Source organism: Pongo abelii, chromosome 2 (assembly GCF_028885655.2).
Source record: "Pongo abelii isolate AG06213 chromosome 2, NHGRI_mPonAbe1-v2.0_pri, whole genome shotgun sequence".
NCBI classification, from domain to species: Eukaryota; Metazoa; Chordata; class Mammalia; order Primates; family Hominidae; genus Pongo; species Pongo abelii.
In genome coordinates this window covers 36,467,035-36,494,759 of record NC_085928.1, presented here as the reverse complement: position 1 = coordinate 36,494,759, position 27,725 = coordinate 36,467,035, and the positions used below count along the sequence as shown (strand labels likewise).

General features: G+C 39.3%; 2 protein-coding genes across 22 annotated transcripts in view; both read left to right on the top strand.

Annotated features, from left to right (window-relative positions):
• Positions 1 to 26,752, top strand: part of NXPE3 (neurexophilin and PC-esterase domain family member 3) — a 47,339-nt gene extending 20,587 nt beyond the window's left edge. For 14 of the 21 annotated variants that reach the window (XM_024244008.3, XM_063721537.1, XM_063721535.1 and 11 more), the window contains 4 exons: positions 693 to 1,447; positions 6,515 to 6,588; positions 16,130 to 16,336; positions 20,793 to 26,752. In XM_024244008.3, coding sequence (XP_024099776.2) covers positions 693 to 1,447; positions 6,515 to 6,588; positions 16,130 to 16,336; positions 20,793 to 21,343 — 1,587 coding nt within the window. In that variant the 3' untranslated portion in view covers positions 21,344 to 26,752. 21 annotated transcript variants of the gene reach the window in all.
• A 94-nt stretch (positions 26,753 to 26,846) lies between these two features.
• The window catches only part of NFKBIZ (NFKB inhibitor zeta), a 33,473-nt gene continuing 32,594 nt past the window's right edge, over positions 26,847 to 27,725 (top strand). Inside the window, exon 1 of the mRNA XM_054551584.2 lies at positions 26,847 to 27,539. The gene's annotated coding sequence lies outside the window, so the exon portion shown is untranslated. The remainder of the gene's footprint in view (positions 27,540 to 27,725) is intronic.

Here is a 27,725-nt window from a genome sequence, read left to right as displayed (position 1 = left end):
CTATGTCCTTACCGATTTTCTGCCTACTGGATCTGTGTATTTCTGATAGAGGAGTGTTGAAGTCTCAGACTATAATGTAGATTCATCTATTTCTCCATTAGTTTTTGCCTCACATGTTTTGATACTCATTGGTTAGGTACATACATGTTAAGGGTTGTTGTTTTTTTTTTTTTTTGGAGAATTGACTCCTTTATTATTATGTAATGACCCTCTTTATCTTTGCTAACTTTCCTTGCTTTGAAATCTGCTCTGTCTGAAATTAATATAGCTACTACTGATTTCTTTGGATTAGTGTTAGCATGGTATATCTTTCTCCATTCCTTTACTTTTTTCTTGGTGTTTCTCCATCTTAGGTTGGACTGGGTGGCTCGAGTGGGCTGGAGTTGGATATTTCCCTTCTCTCAGGTTGGTTAGGCTCTGATAAAACTCCAATAGGCTAGGTTCTGATAAAGTTGTTTCTCTTGAGGGGCAGCTTTGTTAAGAACAACACAGTGCTCTGCATACTTCAAAATGGGTCCTTTTCCCTTTCCCTTCCCGGAAGCCCAAGGGGATTTTTCTTTGGTATTCACTGTGAGAATCTGATTGAGCTCCTGGAGCTAAAACTCACAGAAGTATGGGGAGCCCTCTGAATTTATGCCAAAAATACAGGGACCTATTATAGTGGTAATTTCTGTTGTTTGTGTCTTCTTCAGTACTTGGACCATGAGACTGTTTCAGCCACATTCATCGACAGCAGTGGACAGTTTGTTTCCTCCCAGGTGACAGGAATTAGCCGAAATCCCTACTGTGGCTATGATCAGCAGACCCTGTCCAGCCAGGAGCGCATGGAGGAGGACTCCTTGCTGGCTGCCTTGCACCAGCAGGTTCCTGATGTGGGCCCAGTCCCCTTTGTGAAGAGCACTGACCCTTCTTCCAGCTACTTTGTCATCTTGAACTCTGCTGCCTTCTTTAAGGTGGGAAGCCAGCTGGAGGTGCTGGTTCATGTACAGGATTTTCAAAGAAAGCCCAAGAAGTATGGTGGAGACTACCTGCAGGCCAGAATTCACTCCCCCAAGCTGCAGGCCGGGGCTGTGGGCAGGGTGGTGGATTACCAGAATGGGTTTTACAAGGTTTTCTTTACTTTGCTATGGCCAGGCAAAGTTAAAGTGTCCGTATCTCTGGTCCACCCCAGCGAAGGGATCAGAGTTCTTCAGCGCTTACAGGAAGATAAACCAGACAGGGTCTATTTCAAGAGTCTCTTCCGTTCAGGAAGAATTTCTGAAACTACTGAGTGCAACGTGTGTCTTCCTGGGAATCTGCCCCTGTGTAACTTTACAGACCTCTACACTGGAGAGCCCTGGTTCTGCTTCAAACCAAAGAAGCTCCCTTGCAGCAGCAGAATTACCCATTTCAAAGGTGGATACCTGAAGGGTCTCCTAACTGCTGCAGAGAGTGCTTTCTTCCAGAGGTATGTACTGCTTTTTCTTGGGGATAATTTGAAGAGTTCTTTTCTGCTGTCCTTGTCCCATTTAGGAGACTTTCTGGTATTGGGTATGTGTTTCTTATCTCTCTCTCAACTTGGCCCAATTCAGAAGAGGTAGTGAATAAAAAATAAACATAGATTTGTATTTTTCATTAGTGTTTTAAAAGTGAAGCTTAGTGCTTATCTAAGTCCAAATTAAAGACCTTTTACCCTTGAATTTTTGTTCTTTACCCTCATTTTCCTTTAGAACCACATAGCATGTTTACACAGTAGCTGTGTAAGTAAAATCCCTTATTCACAGAACAGATAGAAGTTATCCAAGGGCCAGGTGTGGTGGTGACTCATGCTTGTAATCCCAGCACTTTGGGAGGCTGAAACGGGAGGATTGCTTGAGCCCAGGAGTTTGAGACCAGCCTGGGCAACATAGCAAGACCCCATTTATTTTATGTAAAGAAAAAAAATAATCCAACAACAGGGCTAGTAGGGCTGGTAGTCAGGCCGGTGTTTTATCTTTGTATCTAATGAACTGAAACTTTAAAAAGTAACATAATAACAGTTTTTAAAATCATTTGAACCTACTGATTAAAAAACTATGAATATGGCAACATTGCTGGGTTGACTTAATAAGCATAGGAAGTCAGGAATACCACAGAAAACTATATTTTTTAAGCTAAATAGTTGTTGAAATTATTGCAGTATTGTGTTCAAATTTCTGTTTCAAATGTAAGCATAAAATATTTTCAGCATGATGATAAATACATGGAATAATGTGTAGAAAGGAATATGGAACCAGTATGAATTAAAATTTGTGTTTTCTTCAACATTCCATAACATCACTAAGAAATAAAAAATTATAAAAGCTACATGGTTGAAAAGTACCGTTCTGGCCAAGCGTGGTGGCTCATGACTGTAGTCCCAGCACTTTGGGAGGCTGAGGTGGGAGGAAGGCTGGAGCCCAGGAGTTTGAGGTTGTAGTGAGCTGTGATCACAATTGCACTACAGCCTGGAAAACAGAGTGAGACCCTGTCTCAACAAAAAAGTACAATTGTTTGAAAGAATGTATGCATGTTTTTTACTTTTTAGTGAAATACATTGTTTTTAAACATTCCTTGGTAGAGAGAATTTTTTTGTTGGATAAAAGGGAGGTATTTTTGTTAAGGATATCTGGGCACCCTAGAAAATTTCATACTTATGTCCACTCATTACCGTATGGGAGAAAAGTTGCTACCATAAAATACGTGGTTTGTAGGAGCTCCTAAAATAAAACCCTTTAGTTTTCCACCCTGAAGTCAGCTTTTGGTCATACCAGGTTATGTACATATGTAGTGGATTCATGCCATACTTTTAGGAGGCCAGCAGAGGGAGCACTACTCAATGTACAGTGTTTACTGTACTGCTGAGAAGACTAGTATTTTCTATGGCTCAGTACAAAATGAAAACAAAATTAAATTTCACAACTCCTCAAAACAAAACCAAAACAAAATTTTTCATCTTATTCCTGGGTTCAGGTTTCAGACATGCTATTTATTAGTGACTGAGCAGATTATTTTATTTCTGTGTACTTTTTTGCCTATATATGAAGACTACTCAATTACCCTTATTTTAGAGGGTTGGTTGGTTGGTTTGTTTTGCAACAGTGTCTCACTTTGTCATCCAGGCTGGAGTGCAGTGGCATGATTGCAGCTCGCTGCAGCCTCAACGTCCCAGGTTCGAGGGATTCTCCCACCTCAGCCTCCCGAGTAGTTTGGACTACAGGTGTGCGCCACCACACCCAGCTAATTTTTGTATGTTTTGTAGAAATGTGGTTTCACTGTGTTGCCCAGGCTGGTCTTGAACCCCTGGGCTCAAGTAGTCCTCCTGCTTTGTCCTCCCAAAGGGCTGGAATTACAGATGTGAGCCACCATACCCCGTTAGAGTTCTGTTTTTAGATTTTTAAGTTATTATGGATACATCCTAGTTGCACACATTTTTGAGGTAGATGTGAAATTTTGATACAAGCATATAATATGTAATGATCAAATCAGGGTAACTGGAGTATCCATTGCCTGAAGAATTTATCATTTCTTTGTGTTGGGAACATTCCAATTCTACTGTCATAATTGTTTTGAAATATATAGTAAATGATTGTTAACTATAATTGCCCTATAGAGTTATGTTGTCAGTCTACTTAGTGGCCTAGCAAAGAGGAAGAAGCATAGTAATTTACTCAAATTCCATGTGGAAAATAGAGAAAGTTTAGAGAACTAAATTAGCGTAAAACTTAAAAGTATTTCTGACTGTAAATTCTACCATTAAAAACAAAAAAACACCCGTGAACCCACAAGGATAAAATAATGTGTTTGTCCCTGCCCTTGCTTGCATGTCCTGGGTGAGGTTGGTTGATGGTACATTGTTGTAGAATAATTGCAGAATTTTATTTACCTGGAAGTTTGCTGAGAAAACAATGTTTGAGGTGGTGTAAGTTTTTGGAAAGCAAACATTTGACAGAGTCCTCATAATTGATTTTCATTTTCCATCCTTTATTCTGTTAAAGTTCTGAAATATTGCGTAAGGCCATCTGAAAAGAAAAAGAAAAAGATTGAAATTGATTTTTTGGGGGATCTTTGGGTGTACTGTTTTGAACTCATGGCCCAAATATGTTGAGCTGATAACCTTTTTTACTTCTCTTCCTTGGTAACTCATAACCTTACTTAAACCAGAAAGAATTAAGAAGCTTAGCCTTGGTATTTGGTCCCCTAAACGACAGTTGAACAATTAAAATATGCCATCTTTGTTCTTTATCTATAAGGGAATAAAAGTGTTACTTTTGGAAAGGACAACAGGGGTTTCCTTAAAGATCCTATTAATATAAGGGAAGGCCTTTTGAAAAAATGGGCTTATCACCTATGACATTTCCCTTTTATTTTAGCATGATTGCTACTTTTTTCTTTCTAAATTTGTATTTAAAAAATTGAATCTTTGGAAACATTGCAGGAATAATAACAATGAACTCATATACCTTTAACTTAGATTCACTATTATTGTTTTGCCACATTTTGCTTTATCTTTCTCTGTGTTTATATGTATCTGTGTATAATTTTTTCCCCTGAACCATCTGAGAGTATGTTGCAGACATCATGGCACTGCACTCCATAAATATGCCTCTCCTAAGAAAATGGACTTTCTTTAACATATAACCATAATGATCACATTTGGGACATTTATCATTGTTACAGTACTATTATTTAATATGCAGTTCATATTAGATATTCATGTTTCTTCAGTTGTCCCAATAATGACTTCTGTAGCTATCTTTTTAATTTTAACTAATCTAATCTATGCTTACACAGTGTGTTTGGTTATCTCTTTAATCCAAAAGAATTCTTTAGCCTATTTTGTTTTGTACGACATTGGCAATTTTGATGTTGCTATTTTGTAGAATGTCCTTTACTTTTTTTTTTTTTTTTGAGATAGAGTGTCGCTCTGTCACCCAGGCTGGGGTGCAGTGCAGTGATCTCGGCTCACTGTAACCTTCAGCTCACTTGACTTCCTGGGGTCAAGTGATTCTTGTGCCTCACCCTCCCGAGTAGCTGGGACTACTAGGCACGCACCACCATACCTGGCTAATTTTTGTATTTTTAGTAGAGATGGAGTTTTGCCATGTTGGCCAGGCTGGTCTCAAACTCCTGGCCTCAAGGATATCTGCCTGTCTTGGCCTCCCAAAGTGCGGGGATTACAGGCGTGAGCCACCATGCCCAGTCTGCTTTGGATTTGCTTTATTGTTTTCACTTTCCATGTGATTATATTGAGGCTAAATATTTTGGCAGGAAAATTGTAGAAGAAATTTTCCTGCAAATATTTATACAGGAAATTATGTTTTTGCAAGAAAATTATCATTGTACAATAATAATTATATAATTATTATAACTATAGACAAGTAAATTGTATATATTTTTTCTTACCATAAAACTCTAAACTCATGAAAGTAGTTTATATGTGCTCTCTTAAAAATCACTTTATTTAAGCTATGAAATTTGATTATGCTGTAATGTGGCCAGGCCTGTACACTTCCTTCATTACTAGTTTTTTGTCTGTCTCCATGTCAGTTCCATGAAGAAGGAGATGCTGTGTGTTTTGCTTACTATAGTAGCCCTGGATTCTAGGACAGTACCTGGCTTAAGAAGCTTGAGAATTATTTGTTGAATAAACAGTTTTTTCTGAAATTGATGAAATAATAAAAAATGACTGCACATTCTCATATCAAGAGTTTGGGAAGTTAACATTTTATTTTTTTGTTTTTGGTCTAAGTACAAGAGGCCTAGTTTTATTGTGACTCAGTTTCTGGAATAGTTGCCTCGGATTTCCAGTGCTTTTCTCCTTACCTCCACCCTCCCCCACATTTTAATGCAGCCCTCCAAAAATATTTACTGAGTGTGGACTCTAGACCAGGGCCTGTGCTAGGATACAAAGATGAATGAGGCACCACCCTTGTCTTCGAGTAGTATATGTTTTATTTTATTTTACTTTTTTCCCCTGCTGCCTCCCTTGAGTAGTACATGTTTTAGTAAGGGGAACAGACACTAAAGAGTCCTGGTAATGATGAGCAAAGTACTGCATGGGTAAGTATCTGGGGGGCAAGTGTCCCCGCTAGGACTCCTCTCAGATCTGGAAAAGGCCTGAGGAGTCTGATACATGACTTAATGCAGCGTATACTTGCCGCCTGAAAACTAGGTAATGACAAAATAGACATTCTTGTCAGTGTGAGCCATTCTCTGAGTCCAAGGGGAGTATATAATTCAAACCAGAATTGGTCATTTTGGAGTTTGCACTCTTAGCAGTATACAGTGGAGTGAAATTTAAATATCAATTTAATTTCTTTTCAGTTTTTATGTACATAAAACCTGCTTACTACAAGAGACCCAGTTTATTATTTGTGTTGGTTAACATTCATAAGTATATTTCATCATAATAAGGCTCCGTGAAATTAGTCATTTTATCATTTGCCAATAAAGACATATATCTGAAAATAAATGTTCCTGAACCTGAGCTTGTGCTTTTTTATTCCTCTTAAAGTGGTGTCAATATCAAAATGCCAATCAACTCCAGTGGACCTGATTGGGTAACTGTGATTCCCAGGAGAATAAAAGGTAAAAAAAAGAATAAGCTTGATGATTTGTTGTTTTTCTTACTAAGTGGGTTGAGGCTCTGTCGTTTCATTTATGTTGCAAAAACTTATATGCCATAGTTACTTCTGGGCACAATTGAAAATATTAAAAGTACTGTTTGATTAAAAAAATCAGATCTTATGTGCATAATTCTGAGTTTTGCTATTTATTGTTATTGTTATTTTATTTTTTTGAGACAGGGTCTTGCTCTGTTACCTAGGCTGGAGGGCAGTGGTGCAATTTTGACTCACTGCAGCCTTGATCTCCTGGGCTCAGTTGATCCTCCCACCTCAGCCTCCTGAGTAGCTGGGACTACAGGCACACACCACCACACCTGGCTGATTTTTACTTTTTTTTTTTGCAGAGACATATTTTTGCCATGTTGCCCAGGATGGTCTTGAATTCTTGAGCTCAAGCAATCCTCCCACCTTGGCCTCCCAAAGTGCTGGGATTACAGACATGTGCAAGGCCAAATTTTGCTATTAAGCTCATGTAAAAGTTTTCTTCTCTTGCCAGCCCTCTTCTGTTTGGCTCCTCAAGAGTCTTTTGAACAACCTTGTCCAATATGATAGCAACTAGTCACTTGTAGTGATTCAAATTTAAATCAATTAAGATTAAATAAAATTCAAAATCTAGTTATTTAATCACACATGCCCAATTAACTATATGCAGACAGCATTTTATGTAGAATTTATCCATCATCACAAAAAGTTGTGTTGGACATTGCTGCTCTAGAGATATGGGTAAAATTATCATGGAAATGTTTAAATCATCACAAAAAGTTGGTTGGACATTGCTGCTCTAGAGATATGGGTAAAATTATCATGGAAATGTTTAAAATAAAGAACATTGGGTTGGAGAATAGCAGCTGTTCTCAAAGTGTGATCTGTGGATCAGTGGCATCAGCATTACCAGGCAACCTGATGGAATTGCAAATTCTTAGGTCCTATCTCAGACGACTGAAACAGAAACCCTGGCTGGTGGGGCCCAGCAAAAAAGTTTTAACAAACTTTTCGGGTGACTCTGATTTATTGGTGTGGAATATTAATAGTAAAAGAACAAAATTCAGAGCAGTAAATGTAAATTTTGCAGAATAGATATAATTAGCTATCGTGATTTTTAGAAGAAGGGATGAATGTTACTAGTGAGGCTTATGCAGATGGTGGGGAAGGTCCTTCTAGCTTTTAAAAGTATATTAACTAATAGTACTCCACTCTGCAGATGTTGCAAACCCTTTTGCTGCAGGGGCTCGATATTTAATACATGTGGATCAAGCAGAGTGGATATTAGCCACAAGCCTTGTATGAGTGGTGGGGAAGGAACTGAAGAGCAAGGACCATCTCAAGGGGCAGCCTCTTTTCAGTTTCTGCTGCTTTGTTACCATGTAGAAACAAACCCTGTGTGGCCAGCTCCATAGATTTGTTTTTTCCAAGAGAAACCAGAAACTTTGATTTTTTAACTGTGATATCTCCATATTTTAGAACATCGACATCCAGTTCAAGACTTTGAAAATATTGTATGGGCTAAATAAAATCTGTTTGGCCCATGTGCAGCCAGGGCACTGCCAGTTTATATCTCTTGTCTCTAGTATCGTATGCCACAAATATTCCCAGTCTTTTCCTGATGAAGAGCTGTTTTTGATTTACTTGAACCAAATGAATTACTAATTTTAGAGGATATACATATGAGACATCAGTAATGGAAGTATTTATCTTTTATCTGTTTGGGCCTCAACCCTGAGGTCAAGATGTCAGTAGACAAGGTGTCCTTCAGTAGTACTGTGCTCTGAACACTCACCATGTCCGACATCCTCAGGAGGCCCTGTCTCCCGCTACTGGATCTGTCCTTCTTTCTCACAGACTCGACTGGCTTGCCCTTATTGTGATGTCCCTAGGTGTCCCAGGGATGGTCAGTGGGAGGAACTTTGGAAAGTTCACCTGTACCTGACAAGTCTTGAGGATCAGCCAGGAAGTGGCTGTGGGTTTATGATGTACTCTTCTGGTTAGAGGGAAGATAGATTTGGTAATTCGTGAGCCTTTTGATATATTTTTAGAGGAAGGAAGTAACTATGAATTAATAGGAGCAGAATATCCTGGTTTTGAATAGGAAAACCATCTTGTTGTAACAGGTATATAACTGGAAAGAAAAGAGAAGGGCAATTGTTTTATGGACTATGGAAGGAACCCAGCTTGGCAGAACTTCATTGAATTTCACTCTATGGACCAGCAGGAGGCATTCAAAGACCCTAAATCAAGGGCTCATAATTTTCTTTCCTTCTTTTGCTTCATTCTATGTAAACATTCTATTTCTGCTTAAACTCTCACCAACTAATTTTAACATTCATCAAGGTTACTCAGATCTTGCCTGTGGCAATGATTTCTGTGGAATTCTAATTGTGACTTTTAATGTCTCTCATTCTTTCAACGTTTATTAGTTGGAATTCGTTTGCAAAGAAGAGTTGTCCCTTCATTTTAAGTATTTATATCAGTGTAGACTCATGATAATTTCATTCCTTGGGTTGTAATCCAATCCAATTCAATCATTATTTTATTTTCTTTCATTTTTGCTCAAATTGTTCCAGTTTTGGCAGTTGGGGAACACTTTCAGTTTGGCTTCTTTGTGCCCTTTTGTCATCCTGTGTGCTGTCATCCTTTTGTTTGTTTTGAGCACTTCCTTAGTTTCTGGCACCACAAGATATTTGAGGCTTGTCTTGTATTTTCTTTGCCTTAGCCTTAGAAGGGATTTATGGTATTTCTACTTTTATTTCACTTATGAAGCCTATATTTTGAAGTTTTTTCCCTATGAAATTGTATTTATGTATTAGCTAATTGATATTCTTACAAGGTAAAATTATTGTTAAGATTCATATTTAGATTGCCTGAGATTGCCAGTGCTACTGCTACTTGTGGGCATAATTCCAGTCAAAAGCAAGGAAAAACAGTTTTTAATTCTAGTTGACTACCTTATTAAGAGCAAGCATCTGGTTTATGTCAGGTTTTCCCAGTGCCAGAATTACTGCTGAGTTTTCATTAGTACCTGTAATGTAGTCCCCGGATTATCACGGCTAAGTGGCTCAGGGACCTTGACAGATTCTGACCTCATCAACAACTTGAGGTTATATTTTTTGGGGGAACTTACTGAGAGTTTAGGATAAGACTCGATCTAATAGCAACAGTGTAGATAAGAACAATGAAGTTTTACATTTGTGTGTATCTTTGTAGCTATGGTAGGTTGAATACTAAGATGACTTCCAGTGATCTATGCTCTTACATAATCTCCTTCCCCTTAAGTGTAGCAGGGACATGTAAATATGATGGTATATCATTCCTATGATTTGAGTATGTTATATGACAAAGTTGACTTTAAGAGAGTGGCATTATCCTAGGTAGACCTGACCTTAGATCAGATAAGCCCTTAACAGGGGCCATGTTCTTCCTGAAGAAAGAGATTCAAAGTGTAAGAAGGATTCCATGTGAGGGAGATTCTTTGTTGCTGGTTTTAAAGATGAAGGGGGCCACATGGCTAGGAATATAGGCAACTTCTAGTAGCTGGAGAGCATCTCCTGGCTGATAACCTTCAAGGAAGTGGGAAACTCAGTCTTACAACCACAAGTGACTGAATTCTGGCAGCAACTTGAATGAACTTTTTTTTGTTTGTTTTTTTTGTTTGTTTGTTTTTGAGACAGAGTCTTGCTCTTTTGCCCAGGCTGGAGTGCAGTGATACGATCCTGGCTCACTGCAAACTTCTGCCTCCTGTGTTCAAGCGATTCTCGTGCCTCAGCCTCCCAAGTACCTGGGATTACAGGCGTGCACCATCACACCCGGCTAATTTTTCTATTTTTAGTAGAGACGGGGTTTCACCATGTTGGCCAGGCTGGTCTCGAACTCCTGAGCTCAAGCGATCTACCCGCCTTGCCCTCCCAAAGTGCTGGGATTACATGCGTGAGCCACGCGCCCGGCCTTGAATGTCCTTTTTGAAGGCTTTTCTCCAGAGAACACAGCCCTGATAACATCCTGATTCAACTTGTGAGACTCTGAGGAGAGAACACAGTTATGCTATGTCTCGAACTCCTGACTTGCAGATCTGTGGGTTAATAAATGTCCCTTGTTTTTAAGCCACTAAGTTTGTGGCGATTGTGTTACACAGCAATAGAAAACTAATAAAATAACTGCCATCTAGATCAAGTTATTGAACATTTAGAACATATAGGATGTTTCCAGGACCCTAGCATGCACTTTACTATTCACACTATTACAGTATTGAATTTTCACAGTAACCCTTCAAAATAACTAGTAGTTGACCCATTTTATGGATGATGTGACCAAAGTCCAGAGATTTCAGTTACTGTGTCATCATTTTGAGTCCTTCTCTGTTAGGCTAGACTCTGAGGGTATAGTTAGGGAATAAGATGAAAGTTTAAATGATTTCTGAAGTCTCAAGAGTTGGAAATGTGGAGTCAGACTTAGAGTAGGTCCCATGACTCTTCATCTAGCATTTTCCCTACTGCCCCTTAACCATGTTTAGGAGATATGGCCTGAGGCAATTCTCCTGCCTCAGCTTCCCAAGTAGCTACGATTACAGGCACAGTGCCACCATGCCTGGCTAATTTTTGTGTTTTTAGTAAAGATGTGGTTTTGCATGTTGGCCAGGCTGGTCTCAAAACTCCTGACCTCAAGTGATCCGCCTGCCTTGGCCTCCTAAAGTATTGGGATTACAGGTGTGAGCCACCCCTGTACCTGGCCTGCGGTAGTGAAATTTATCAGCCTTCTAGTATACAAATGATGAAGTGAATGATAGTGTTTCATGTTATGCAGTAAAAACGAAACTAGTCATTTTGTGGATGAGACCTCATCTGATGTTGATTTCTAGAAAATGGCAGATAAATGTTATAACAAGTGGGACAAAGCTATTTTATTTTTTAAAAATTTAACTATCTGGATGCAGATGTCAAAGGGACAAAGCTATTTTAAAGACAACTACTTTCCAATTACTGGAAAAAGTAATTTGATATAGAATATCTTTAATTTAGTTAACCGGAAAAATCAAAGGGCTCATGTTCTGCATAAAACTACTAACTGATAGCATTTGAGGGAAGGAAGCTCCTCAATACATCAGCAAAATGTATTTCTTTGTAAATGGTACCACCTCTACCACTACCTACCTCTACACTTATTGAGAAACTTTGTCAAGTCACTCTGTGACTTACTTTCTTCATCTTTAAAAGATATTTGGACGGCTGGGCGCGGTGGCTCATGCCTGTAATCCCAGGACTTTTGGGAGGCCGAGGCGGGTGGGTTACGAGGTCAGGAGATGAGACCATTCTGGCTAACACGGTGAAACCCTATCTCTACTAAAAATACAAAAAATTAGCCGGGTGTGGTGGCGGGCGCCTGTAGTCCCAGCTACTCTGGAGGCTGAGGCAGGAGAATGGCATGAACCCGGGAGGCGGAGGTTGCAGTGAGCCGAGATTGCACCACTGCACTCCAGTCTGGGCGACAGAGTGAGACTCCATCTCAAAAAAAAAAAAAAAAGATATTTGGACTAGCTACTCTCTGAGGTCCCATTCAATAGTCTATGAATTTATAGAATTTCTATCTATATAGCATTCTTAGCTTTCCTCTGTAAAATGCAGAGGTTTTAGGGGACTAAAATATATAGGAAAGAAAATTAAATTTCTAGGGTTTCATAGGGGGAATTCAAGGAGTAAATTCAAACTCAAGCCATTACAATTACTGTGTAGCTGGGCCCTTCTCATATTCTCAGCGCTCTTGGCAGAGTGTTCCTAACCAGCTCAATATACACTATCCCCATTCCTCATCCTGCTGAGGGCTGTCCCTCCCTACTGACCTTATCCCAAGCTTCCTATGCTCATGGCAGTCTCTGGTGCAGGGAATTGATTGATCCCATTTCTTCTGTCTTGTTTTCCCCCTTATAAACTGTGTACTCCCCTTTGTCCTGCCTTTTACTGTTCTTAATTCTGCAGACAATTCCATACCATAAAATTAAGGGACAGGTTTGCTGCACATCACACCTCGCGGTCTTCCCCGCCCCGCCCCGCCCCACCTCAATTCACGTTGTGTCCTTTTCGTCCAGCTCTTTCTGGATGATTTAGGGAAATTTATCTCTCTACCTTTTTCTCTTTTGCTTTGTTCCATCTTTGGCCCAGACAGCCCTCATTATGGCTAATGGATTACATGGCATGACACCCTTTGGAGGAAAATGCAAACCATGGCTTTAAAGAGAAGCCAGGAAATTTTAGAGATACAGGGACATTACTTTCAAATAATAAAAAAAATCCCTTCTGGTTTTGCCCAAATCTTCATATCTGCTTTTACAACCACCTCTGTTTAAACTTTTTCCTTCACCAGCAATTTTCAAGATAACCATAAAGTTGAGTAATAACTCATTTTTATTTTTTTGTTTTAATTATTTTTATTCCATGTGAATAGTACATTAGGGGTTATATGGTTATATCATCTATTTAGGAGACTTTCATATCTCAGTTATCTTACATGAAATACATTCTGAGTTCCAAGAAACACCATTTAAACAGCCACAGACTGCTTAAAAATCATATTAAAATTGTCAGGAAATGTTTTTGTCCCAGTTGACCATAAGGGGGCAACATAGGTATGTGCATTTCATTTAAAAAATATGATTTTTTTTTCTCATGTAGCATGGAGCATGTTTAAAGAATTAATGTCAGATTTAGTAATTGATTTGCTTTCCTTGACTTAGCTCTGGTAGTAAATATAATTAACATTTGAATGGAAATGGTAATTGTTTCCTGTGTGACATATATTTTTCTTTATAACACATATTTGACACAGAATAACCGAGTGTGCCGAATTAACAGTGGTAAAAAGTTGTAACATCAAAATTACTTTTAATTTTCATTCTAGTAAATGTTTTCTGTGGGCCCTAGGTGTCGTCTTTGGAGCTCCCTAGCTATGCAGCCTCGATGTACTGATATAATGAGGGAGCTTTGCACAAGGTGCAGTAACATGTTAAAGCTACACTTGATAACATGTTGAGAAATTATTTTTGAACAAGCCAAGGAAATATTTACCCTACACCTCCCCCCAACAATTTTTCTTTGATAATCGCATTTGCCAAATAAAGCTTTTAAAATCAGCGTTCAGTTTCCTTTTCTACTTTGGCTCTGCACCTGCAAAGAATTAGCAGATTCCGAAGAAATAAAGATTAGATATGCACTCTCTGTCAAATAGAGCATCTTCTTTGGTGGGATAAAACCAAACTAATTTGGAGTAACACAGATAATGTCAAGTCAAATAAGCTAAAAGTAGTCACAAATAGGGGAGTCACTTAAATTTAAATTTCTGAATTGTGTAAGCATTTAGATTCCAAATTGTGGCTTAATAGGTGACTATAGAATGACTGGACTTTGATAAAGGTTGTGTAAGAAAATGATATAACCTGGTGGTTTCTTGAAGATTGTAGGTTTGAATAATTGTTAGAAATGAATAAATATATACCTTCAAGAAAAAAAAAAAGAAATGGCTAACATCTATAAACATCTGTTTTTGAGAAGTGATCTAGCACACAGTGGTTAAGATCACGGGCTTTGGGCTCACTTGCTTGGGCCAGATGCTGGCTTTGCTCCTTACTAGCTCAGCTCTGGGACCTTGGTCAAGTTGTTTAGCTGTTCTGAAAGGTAGGGATAGTGATAGGACCTACTTCCAAGAGTTACTGTGAGCATGTGAGATACTACGTTTGCTCAGAATAGTGTCTGAGGCAGAGTAAACTTGCAAGAAATATTAGCCATCACAGTCTGTTTTGAAGCATGTAACGTGTGTTGTTTCCACAGTGGCATTTTCTACAGGAGGTGTTAGGGCAGAAGGATGTTGACTCTCCCTCTGAAAGGTGTCGTTTTGCTTGTGTTATCATGTGTAGCTAGGTTACAACCAGGAGATACACACTGGTGATGTATTTTTAGCATTGTTCATTATGTATAAAAACTTTCTGAACCTTTTGTATTATGGAGAATAATCCGTTAGATTGTCTGCCATTAGTTTGTTCTCCATATTAAGTGGTGTTTTTTTGGAATTAAAATTAAAATTTGAAGGTGGGATTCATGGATTCTAACTTTGCTTTTAATGGGCTAAAACAGTGAACTAATACTACTCTGTATGTGTAAAGTAATAGTCTAAGTTGTTACTTGCCTCGCAGGCATGTGGGTGAGAAACTGTTCTGTTCTGGGAGAATGCCGGATAAATGCTTATGTCCACACATTTCCTTTGGTTTTGTCTTCCTTTATATTTGGCTTTGATAAAAACATGTAATCAGACTGGGCATGGTGGCTCACGCCTGTAATTCTAGCACTTTGGGAGGTCGAGGCGGGCAGATCACTTGAGATCAGGAGTTCGAGATCAGCCTGGCCAACATGGTGAAACCCCATCTCTACTAAAAGTGCAAAAATTGGCCGGGCGTGGTGGCTCACACCTGTAATTCCAGCACTTTGGGAGGCCGAGGTGGGTGATCACAAGGTCAAGAGATTGAGACCATCTTGGCCAACATGATGAAACCCTATCTCTACTAAAAATACAAAAATTAGCTGGGTGTGGTGGTGCGCGCCTGTAGTCCCAGCTACTTGGGAGGCTGAGGCAGGAGAATTGCTTGAACCCAGGAGGCAGAGGTTGCAGTGAGCTGAGATCATGCCACTGCCCTCCAGCCTGGCGACAGATCGAGACTCTGTCTCAAAAAAAAAAAAAAAGCAAAACTTAGCCAGGCATGGTAGTGTGTGCTGGTAATCCCAGTTACTTGGGAGGCTGAGGCAGGAGAATTACTTGAACCCAGGAGGCGGAGGTTGCAGTGAGCCGAGACTGTGCCACTGTACTCCAGCCTGGGCAAAAAGAGTGAGACTCCATCTCAAAAAAAATGTAAGCAGAGGGAATGCTGAAAGTCCCTCCTTTCCTTTCTGTCCACCGATACCTTCATGCCCATTTCAGATCTTCCCATTTTTGTACAAAGGAAAACCTTTTTTTTTTTTTTAATTTTACTTTTAAGTTCTGGGATACATGTGCAGAATGTGCAGGTTTGCTACATAGGTATACATGTAATTTGCTGCACCTGTCAACCTATCATCTAGGTTTTAAGCCTTGTGTTTGTCCTAATGCTCTCCCTCCCCTTCCCCTCAACCCCCCGACAGGCCCCGGTGTGTGATGTTCCTCTCCCTGTGTCCATGTGTTCTCATTGTTCAACTCCTACTTATGAGTGAGAACATGTGGTGTTTGGTTTTCTGTTCCTGTGTTAGTTTGCTGAGAATGATGACTTCCAGCTTCATCCATGTCCCTGCAAAGGACATGAACTCATTCTTTTTTATGGCTGTGGAAAACCTTTTTTTAATCAGGAGAAAAGTCTGGGATTTGAGATCTGACAGCAGGAAATGTTTCCCACATGCCATCAGGCTAACAAATACATGGGCATAATTGTTTCTTGGGACATTTTTCATCTATTGTTGGAGGAGAATATTAAAATATTTGTTTTTCTTTTTTCTTTGCAGAAACTAACAATCTAGAACTATCTCAAGGCTCAGGAACTTTTCCTTCTGGGTATTATTATAAAGACCAGTGGAGGCCCAGAAAGTTTAAGATGCGTCAGTTTAATGACCCTGACAATATTACAGAGTGCTTACAAAGAAAAGTGGTGCATTTATTTGGTGACTCAACAATCAGGCAGTGGTTTGAATACCTTACTACATTTGTTCCAGGTTGGTACTTTGCCTTTTGTTTCATAACTCTTTCCCACATCAGCTTTGAAATAAGCAGACTCACTCCGGTGCCTGAAGAAAGGTTATCAGGTGAGGAAACATTTATTTCTGTGTAGGACTGAAGAGGTACCCAAACCCTGGAGAGATGTGTGACAGTTTCTGATCAATAGCTGTGTTGTGTTGTACTCATGGAAGCACTGGGTTCTCATTGAGGTTTATGTCACTGATGAGCTGTATGACTTTGGACAAGTCATTTACTTTTTAGGGCTTCATTTCTCCATGTGTGAGATGAGACAGCTGGACCACGTCACTTCACGGGTGTCTTTCACTTCTAATATTCTGGGTTGTAAAATAGAGGTGGGCATTTCCAGTTGTTTCTCCCCTAGTTCTGTCTCATCCAACTCCAAGTTTATAGTAGCTTTGAGTAGAAGGAAGCAGCCAGATCTATGGTGGTCCATATTGCATCCTTGCAGGAAAGCCATCCCTGTGTCATCCATTGGGCCTACCATTGGTGTGACTCTGAGATGGAGTTGGCTCCTCCTGAGGGAGTCTGGGTAAGTTCCAGCATTCTTAGCTTCTTGATTTCTCGGCTTGGCTCTGGGGCTGTTCTCCAGACTCAGAACAAAACCCCAATGGTTGGAGGCCCACTCCTTCTTTACAAGGGCATTCTTTTCTTTCTGGAAGGGGTATGGATGAGGTAAGGAAGGAGGGATCCTGAAGGAGCAGAAATAAAGACCCTGCTTACAATTTAGAGAGCTGATAAATAGTTTTGTGGGAACTGTTTTTAATGGCTATGTGTGGGCAAGGCTTTTAATAAAGTAAAGCCTGATGGTTTGTTGTGAGTTGTTTGTGATTGTTTTTATCAGCCGTTTTATTTATTATGTCAACTTAGTTTTATTGATTAATTGGTTGAGACGAGGTCTCATTCTCTCACCCAGGCTGGAGTGCAGTGGTGTGATCATGGCTCACTGCAGCCTCAACCTCCTGGGCTCAAGCGATCCTCCCACCTCAGCCTCCCAAGCATTTGGGACCACAGGCGTTGAGCCACTGCACTTGGCTAATTTTTTTGTATTTTTTGTAGAGACATGGTCTCACTGTGTTGCTCAGGCTAGTCTCGAATTCTCATGCTCAAGCAGTCCGCCCGCCTCAACCTCCCAAAGTGCTGGTGGCTCACACCTGGCCTCAACTTAGTTTTAAATTCAATTTTTAGAAGGAGAGGGGAAGTAGATATTGTCCCCAAAAGTGTAAAGTCAATTCCACTTTTTGTTTTGCTTGTTTTTTAAATTGAAACAGATATAACTAAGGTTTGTTTGATAAAGTATAAGCTGTACATTAGGAGAAGGGAAATACTTTGTATGGCATGATGCTAGACAAGGTTTGATGTGATGCTGACCAGTGAGGGCCTTCCTAGGTGTCTGTAGTTGCTTGCTTCTTAAATTCTAATGATGTAGCTTGGTATTTCCTTTGATAGCAAGGATCACACTGACTGTTTTCATCACTTCCCACCATATACTTTACAGACATATCTTCACCTGATAAAAATAAAGCCTGTGTCAGTGCTTGATCTAATCAAAAGAAAGTGGTAGCTTGAGGTTTTTATTCAGTTAAAATGGGGCTGAATGCTAAGTAGTAGGTAGGAAAATCTAGAAGAGAAGCCTGGAAATGCAAGGAGAAAAAAGTGAAACCTACTTTAACCCTTAAGAAGAATATATGACAATTTTATATATATATATATATATACACACACACACACACACACATATATACACACACACATATATATACATATATACACACACACACACACACACACATATATATATATATATATTTTTTTGAGACGGACTCTCACTCTGTCACCCAGGCTGGAGGGCAGTGGTGTGATCTCCACTCACTAAAACCTCTGCCTCGCAGGTTCATGTGATTCTCCTGCCTCAGCCTCCCAAGTAGCTGAGATTACAGGCACCTGCCACCACGCCTGGCTAATTTTTGTATTTTCAGTAGAGACGGGGTTTCACCATGTTGGCCAGGCTGCTCTCAAACTTCTGACCTCAAGTGATCTGCCTGCCTTGACCTCCCAAAGTGCTGGGATTATGGGCATACGCCACCTTGCCCACCCTGTAGGACAGTTGTATTCTGATGTTGCTTCTTCAGAATTGACTGTGAGCTCCCTGAGGGCAAGGACTATGGCTTATCCATCTGAGCATTGCTGGCTGGTAGCACCTATAGTAGTGGGCACTAAGTAGGTGCTTAGGAAATATTAGTTGAATTGGATTGTCAACATTTACTTAAGGCACTTAAGGGAATATTTAGGGATATGAGACACATCTTCTTTCCTCATGGGTGCACGTACTAAGTGATGAATTATACAGAGTTTTTAGGAATAACAAGGACTCCCACTGAATCCTGGGATCTTCAGAATGTCTCCAGGCAACTGGACCTTGAAATACAACTTAGAGGGAGAAAAGGGAATTTTTAACTTGCGATGCTATCTGTGTTATTCTCATGATAGAGATGGAAGTTTTTCTGTAGGACATTAACATGATTATTCATCTACAGGGTAAAATTGAAAGTCAAAAGAAACAGGATTGCTTCTTTCTTTTGCTTATTGCAAAAAGAGGTGTTTGTTTTCACTTTTCAAAATTACATTTGAACTTGCTTTAATTTTATTTGTAAAAACATTCATTTTTAATCAACAGATAAGTATATTTATGGGGTACAGTGTGATATTTTATATATATACATTGTGGAATTAGTATATCAAGTAAATTAACATATCCATCACCTCACATACTTACTTTTTTATAGTGAAAACATTTAAAATCTCTTCTTTTAGCAGTTTTGAAATGTATGATACATTATTATTTACTATGGTTACCATGTTGTGCAATAGATCTCTAAAACATTTTCCTTCTGAGACCTTGATTAACATTTCCCCATTGCACCTACCCCTCTAGCAGCCCTCTGGTAACCACTATTCTACTCTCTACTTCAACTTTTTTAATTTCCACATATAAGTCAGTATAAGGCAAATATTGCATGAGTTTCGACATCAAAGACATCTGTGTGTGGCTTATTTCACTTAGCATAATGTCCTCTAGTTTCATCCATGTTGTTACAAATGACGGAATTTCCCAAAAGAAGTATTTGGTTACTAATATGTGCTCATAAAACAGAAGTTAAAGCCCATGTCTTGAGAGAAATAATATTTACCTGTTAGGAGAATAAAATGTCAATGCCAGTTTGATTTTTATAAATTAAATGATCATAAACAGACACTTCTCAAAAGAAGACATACATACAGCCAACAAACATATGAAGAAAAAGCTCAATATCACTGATCGTTAGAGCAATGCAAATCAAAACCACAATGGAATTGTGGTTCTCACACCAATCAGAATGGCTATTATTAAAAAGCTAAAAAACAACAGATGCTGGCGAGGTTGCAGAGAAAAGGTAACAATTTTACACTGTTGGTGGAAGTGTAAATTAGTTCGATCATTGTGGAAAGCAGTATGGTGATTCCTCAAAGAGCTAAAAGCAGAACTACCATTCGACCCAGCAATCCCATTACTGGGTATATACCCAGAGGAATATAAATCATTCTGCCATAAAGACACATGCAAGCAAATGTTCATTGCAGTGCTGTTCACAATAGCAAAGACATGGAATCAACCTAAATGCCCATCAGTGACAGACTGGATAAAGAAAATGTAGTACATATGTACCATGGAATACTATGCAGCCATAAGAGCGAGATAATGTCTTCTGTGGGGGCATGGATGGAGCTGGAGGCTATTATCTTTAGCAAACTAACACAGGAACAGAAACCCAAATACTGCATGTTCTCACTTATAAGTGGGAGCTAAATGATAAGAACTTATGAACACACAGAAGGAAACAACAGACACTGGGGTCTACTTGAATGAGGGAGTTGGGAGGAAGGAGAGGAGCAGAAAAGATAACTATTGGGTACTGGGCTTAAAACCTGGGTGATAAAATAATATGTGACACATTTTCCTATATAACAAACCTTTACATGCACTCCTAAACCTAAAATAAAAGTAAAAAAAACCAAACTTTTTAGACATAGATAAAAAAACATTGCAATGATCAGTGCAAATAGCAACATTTCTTGGCCTAATAATTAGAGAAAAATGGGTTATTTTTTTTTTCAGGCATAGACAGGTGTAGTGTAGAGTCTATCACTGATGGTGTTATTTATAATAAATATTATGTTTATGTAATAATTTAAATAATAAACATGTTAGAATAAAGGCCCATTGATACAAAAGGGGGCAGAGTTCAGTGAAATAGGTATTCCCTTTACATTTATATTGTACCTTTTTGTTGTACTTAAAAAAATCTTGTTATTTGATGCCACTTAATAAGGTATAATCAAAATATATGTGCTTGGTTTGAAGGTTTTTATGAACTTGAGTTTTCCTTGTTTCAGATTTAGTGGAGTTTAACTTGGGTAGTCCCAAGAATGTGGGTCCCTTCCTTGCAGTGGACCAGAAGCACAACATCCTGCTCAAATACCGCTGCCATGGTCCACCCATCCGCTTCACGACCGTCTTTAGCAATGAGCTCCATTATGTGGCGAATGAGCTGAATGGCATTGTGGGAGGGAAGAACACAGTGGTTGCCATAGCTGTATGGTCTCACTTCAGCACCTTCCCTTTGGAAGTATACATTCGGCGGCTCAGGAACATCCGTCGAGCAGTGGTTCGGCTCCTCGATCGAAGCCCAAAGACCGTGGTGGTCATCCGGACGGCCAACGCCCAAGAGCTGGGACCTGAGGTGAGCCTTTTCAACAGCGACTGGTACAACTTTCAGCTGGACACCATCCTTCGGAGGATGTTCTCAGGGGTTGGAGTATATCTCGTCGATGCCTGGGAGATGACCCTGGCCCATTATCTACCGCACAAGCTGCATCCAGATGAAGTTATTGTGAAGAACCAGCTGGACATGTTCTTGTCCTTTGTGTGCCCCTTGGAGACCTAGCCTGTCTTGGAAGGGACTGGAGGAATCATATTCAATGACCTTCTCAATTGACCTGAGTTACAGAAAGTGGCCCCAGTGAGAGATGACTGCCATTAATAAGTATAAAATTTCAAAAAGATCTGGACTTAATATGATGACTTATAAGGAGCTTAAAAAATGCAGGTTACATTTATATCTATCTATAGGATTTTATCCAATGTTGACTTAGCCATGGTAGAACTCTTAACAGCATTTACACACTATATTGCTCTTGTAACCAAAGATGCTAATGAGTGTATTTGAATTAGCTTCTCCTGGGAGGGGTGACTACTTTGCTAAAGAGTATGAAAAATGTTCTGATGGAAGGGACAAGTTTGGTTGGTAGTAGAGTGTTTGTAGCTTATCTGGTAAAGGAAATTGAGTGCATCTGCATGCATAGCACAAGTAGTCCATCTTCTGGTGGTTAACTAGAGAAAGCTTATAGTCAGAGGCTCTTGTGAATGCACTGAAGACTGCTGTGTCTCAGGAGTTTCTCTTGATGATCTACCTTTTCTGAATTACATGAAAAGGCCAATGTGCTTGGTTCGAGTTTTTTAGTGAGAATATTTACATTTTCCTGCTTTTATCTAGAAAAGAAGCAAAAGGGAAATATGAAAGCAGTATATATACAATCTGTGCTTTGGAATTGATATTTGCATTTGGTGATTGTTTTTTATTTGATTCAGCTAAATTTTATGTGTTGAATACTTACTCTAGAATAACTACTTTTGGAACTGGAAGGGGGAAATCTGTAAATGGAAATTTATTTTTATGTTCTGAAATTTGAGGGTTTAAGAATTGACTTTTGTGTAAAGAATGCTACTGTATTATAAAGCTGTGGAAGTTTTTTCCACTAGTTTCAGGAGTTTTTTGTTGTTGTTATTTAGAACTACTTACCAAAATTAGAAGTTAAAATCTAATTAGAAATTAATAAGTACTAAAATTCATGACAGGTTTTTTGTTTGTTTGTTTGTTTTTGGTATTTCTTGATTTGGGCATAAAAGGCACACCCATTCTCTCATGCTTGGAAGAAGCTGCTATTCCTACTGGCTATCTGAGAAGAATGGAATTATTAATTTTATTTGACTAATTAATTTTAAATGAGTTTAATTTGGGATCATTTAGTAAGTACTCTTTTCTTTTTGAGCTGTGATAGACTATAGTCTAGTTTAAGTTGCTCCTAAGTAGACAGATGAAGAAACTAGGGAGGCTTTAGAGAGGAAGACAGATGGTTGAAGTATGAACAATATATACCCTTAGAAGAATGGGTCAAATAATTTGGATTTTTAATTTAAAATAGGAGGGCCCCAGATCTTACTTTCCTATCCTTGAGGAACACCTTCAAGTTTTTAAAGTATTTTATGGGGAAAGAAGATTTTTAATTGTTTCTGAGTCTAATGAGGTAATAAAATATATTAAAATAGTTTAATTTTAATGGTCCTTACGCTTTACAGTACCTAAGGATCACTTCTAGTATCTGACAAAAATGCAGAATTAAAGAGTCATGGCAGGGTATGGTAGCTCAAGCCTGTAATCCCAGCACTTTGGGAGGCCAGGCAGGAGCATTGCTTGAGGCCAGGAGTTTGAGACCAGCCTGGGCAACATAGTAAGACCTCGTCTCTACAAAAAATAAAAAATTATCCAGGTGTGGGCCGACAGTCCCAGCTACTAGGGAGTCTAAGGCAGGGTGATAGATTGAGCCCAGTAGTTTGCGGCTACAGTGAGTTATGATTGCGCCACTACACTCCCACCTGGGCAACAGACAAGAGATCTTATCTCTAAAAAATTTTTGTTAAATAATAAAAGAATTAAGGCCAGGGATGTTGGCTTACACCTGTAATCCCAGCAGGGATTACAGTCTTGGGAGGCTGAGGTGGGCGGATTGCTTGAGCCCGGAAGGTCAAGACCAGCCTGGGTGCCATGGTGAAACCCCATCTCTACAAAAAAATACAAAAACTATCTGGGTGTAGTGGCACCTGACTGTAGTCCCAGCTACTTAGGAGGCTGCGGTGGGAGGATCGCTTGAGCCCAGGAGGCAGAAGGTTGCAAAGGTTGCAGAGGTTGCAGTGAGCCTTGATTGTGCCACTGTACTCCAGTCTGGGCAACAGGTCTTTGGGACCATGATGCCTCTGGGATTTATGGAACCAACCTTTGTGGCGAATGCTCAGTGATTCTGATGCAATGGTGGTATTCCACACTTTGAGAAACACTAAGAGAAGAGGTAAGATAGAATAAGGGAATAAACATGGCTTGTTTATTATTTTGGTGGATTTACCAATAACTGGCTTAATTCTGTTCATGATCCAATAGTATTGGTGATATTAGCTCCATTTTATAGATGAGGAACTCAAGTTTAGATTTGAAATAAGGTATGTGAGAGTCCATATCTCTTTTCAGCTAAACTTGTGAGACTTTCATAAAGAAGGGTTTGTATTTATTTATTTGTTTTTGAGACAGGGTCTTGCTCTTTTGCCCAGGCTGGAGTGCAGTGGCATGATATGGCTCACTGCAGCCTTGACTTCCTGGGCTCAAGGGATCTTTCTACCTCAGCCTCCTGAGTAGCTGGGACTACAGGTATGTACCACCATGGCCAGCTAATTTTTGTATCTTTTTGTAGAGACTAGGTTTTGCCATGTTGTCCAGGCTGGTCTTAAACTCCTGAGCTCAAGCTATCTGCCCACCTCAGCTTCCCAAAGTGCTGGGATTACAGGTGTGAGCCACTGTGCCCAGCCGAGAGTTCTTCTTTTCATGAAAGAACTTGACATTTCCTCAAGGATTTATAAAGGAGGCTGAGGAGTAATTTTCCCAGGAGAATTTTAAAAAGAAATAGGGCATTGCTCCTCCAGTGGTTTGGAATGGTGCCACTTGATTGTGCAAATGATTTCTTATGATCTTGTCTGGTTTTCTGTTATTTTTTGATTTGGTGACATAGCTCTTAAAGATTTGGTGACACAGCTTCTTGAGTCACTTGCATCTCTCTTAAAAAAAAACTTTTTTTTAACAACTTTTAAGTTCAGGGGTACATGTGCCAGTTTGTTTCATAGGTAAACTTATGTCATGGGGGTTTGTTGTACAGATGATTTCATCACCCGGGTGTTAAGCCTAGTACCCATTAGTAATTTTCCTGATCCTCTCCCTCCTCCCACCCTCCACCCTCCACCCGACCCCAGTGTGTGTTGTTCCCCTTTGTGTGTCCATGTGTTCTCATCATTTAGCTCTCGCTTATCAGTGAGAACAACTTTCATCCCACATCTAATTTGTCTTTCTTCACTCTGGTGTGGACATTTTGATAGACATTCCAATTTGATAGAGATTCCAATATCACTTAAATGTTTCCCAGAATATTTAGATAGAATAATTTAGTTTCTTCTGAAAAGTTTATTTTAGGCTAGTGCCACATGGTTGTGAATATTAGCATGGTAGCCAAATAATAGTTTGTTTTGAATATATATTTCCCAATATAAATATAAGGGGCGTCAAAATTTTTAAAAATCTAGAAGAAAAATCTATGGATAAAATCCATAATTCTGTCATCTGAATGCAATGAACATTAGCATTTAGGTATATTTTCTTGCAGGTTTTTTAACCATATACTTATAGAGAATATGTAATTTGGGTCTGTGTTTTTTACATATAAATATTTTTCTATGTTAAATAGTCTTCATAAGTTAATTATAAAGATCTGCTTAATAGTTCTGCTACTGCAGTTTTCATTATTAGATAAGTTGGTCATTATGGTTGGACATTCAGGTTTACAGTATTAAAGCAGTGGTTTATATCAATTTCAGTGGTTTAAAATATGAATTTCTATTTTGGAATGACAGTATTAATTTAATGTAGTGAATCTCATATTCCAGAACTGAGATGATTGATTTGATTCTATTTGTGACAGACAGAACCCATAATAAAGCCTATCTATGCAAAGTACATTTTATAGAATTATCCTACTAAAAGTAACCTTTCTTCAGCGAATGCAAAACAGACCTTTGGTGTTCCAGTATGATTCATTTTGCCATTCTGAACAACTATCATTTTAATGAAGACCACTCAACTGACACTTCCTGGATTCAATTACTAAGTTTCACATTGAAACTTGATCCAGTTTAATAACTGAATCCAGTTTCACATTTATCAATCTGAAAACTTAGTTTGCAGATTGGTAAATCAGGGTACTTGACAAGAATAAATATGATAAGCCTTTATATATTCATGTGTTACATGCCAGAAATGAGTCTGTTACTGGACGCTGTTCAAGGAAATAGTGATGACTGAGAGAGGTACAGGGAAGTAAACACCCAAGGGAAACAACAGAAATAAGCCTCCCCAACTTTCTAAAAAACTGCTCAGCATTATCTCTGTGGGTTCTGGGTAAATTCAGCTTTTTAACATCAGCTAGTCACTAATGCCAGAAATTCCACTTCAAGTGTATTTATTTTCTTGTGTTAAGCATTATTCTACCTGGTTTATGTCTACAATGTAGTATTAGTGTACTTAGGATTCTTGACACCTCAGTGTGCAATAAATAAAATTTTGAAGTTGTTGTTTTTCATTTGAAGGTGAGACCACAGCCGCTGAGTGCTAAGGGGACCTGGGAATCCTAGGGGAATGGAGGTGGTGGAAGGTAAGAGGATGGTTGAGGGCAGGACTTTAAAGGACACAGAAGCTAGGAGAACACAAAATGTACTCCACCAACTTCAGTCTAACTTGTCTCTTAAAAGTGCTTTTACATTTTAACTTTTTAAAAAAATGTGGGCCAGGCATGGTGGCTCATGCCTGTAATCCCAGCACTTTGGGAGGCCGAGGTGGGCGGATCACCGGAGGTCAAGAGTTCAAGACCAGCCTGACCAATATGGTGAAACCCCGTCTCTACTAAAAATACAAAAATAGCCGGGCGTGGTGGCACATGCCTGTCATCCCAGCTACTCGGGAGGCTGAGGCAGGAGAATCGCTTGAACCCGGGAGGTGGGGGTTGCAGTGAGCTGAGATCATGCCATTGCACTCTAGCCTGGGCAACAAGAGTGAAACGCTGTCTCAATAAATAAATAAATAAAAAATAAAGAAGTGTGAACTTAAATGTATTTATATGTGTGTACATATATTTTCTTTTTTAATATTCTGGTTAAATGAGAGGCCATCGGGCCTCTTTTAGTTTTAAGAGTCTAATGATGTGTATATCTAATGCCCATTCCAACTGGATTGTAACTGCTTGGGGAAGATAACTTAAAGTAGTACCGAGATTACAGCAGCTAGTGTCCTAAATGGAAAAGAAGTGAAACTAAATGTCATAGGAGAAATCCTTTCAGTTTTGTGCAGTGGTTCATTTGCTGTTAAATCTACCCCATTACCATTCCCCTTACCCCTTGAAAATAAAGTGATCTTCATGTTACAGGACCATTGCTTTATTTATGTCACAGATTTCTTGTCCTTTAATTAGTCAGTGAAGGCACATGATTGCGATACTACTTTTTGACTGCCGTATTGTAAAAGCTGTATTGTAAAAGGTAACTCCCTCCACCCGCCCACTGCACCCTTACGTTTAGGGGCCACACAGAAAAAGCGAAATAAGATGAGGTGAATCTAATGAGAAGGCAACTCTAATGCCCAGCAGGAGATTCACTAGGACATTTTAAAAGGACGTCTTTAAGGAAAAAGTTTTGTTTGTAGATGTTGCCTCTGATTCCTCCCTGCGGCTCCAGTCCAGGTCTTGGAGCCGGCCCTCGAGGGGAATGTCCGGGACTCGTGTCGGTACCTTTTTGGTCTGGGAATTTCCAGTGTGCAGAAAAAAAATCCACAAATCTAGGCCTCGCTGCCCCCTCCCTGCCTCCTCTGGCCCTCCTCAGTGCCCACGCAACCCGGTTCGAAAGAGAGGATGACCGTATTCTGTATTTTAGAAAACAGGCTCTTAGCTTCCCCCGCCCCCGTCCTCACTTGAGTGGAGAACTGAAAGCGAACGCTATAAAGGGCGCCAGTGAGAGGGGCTGGCCTCCTCTTGCCACGAGGTCAGACGGCGAGTTCTTAGAGAAAAAGGCTGCTTAGCTGCTGCTTATCATGTAACCTCAAAAGGAAACTGATCGTCTTTCTCATGCTGTCACGTACTTGGGTTATTATCGCTGATTACAGCTGGAAACAATTGATTTGCTCTTACGTATTTGTGTGACTTGACTCTTCAAACACAAAGGTATATTTTTATTATTTGATATTTTATTAAAATATCTTAAATGGTAAGGTTTTTTTTTTCTTTTTCTTTCCTATTCCCATAGTCAGATTCTTAACTTTGGAGTCACTCTCTTGTGTTTTGAGTAGCCATACTTGCTTTGGGGCAAAATATTGGGGGATAGTTTTTTGGAGAAAGAAAATCTGGGAT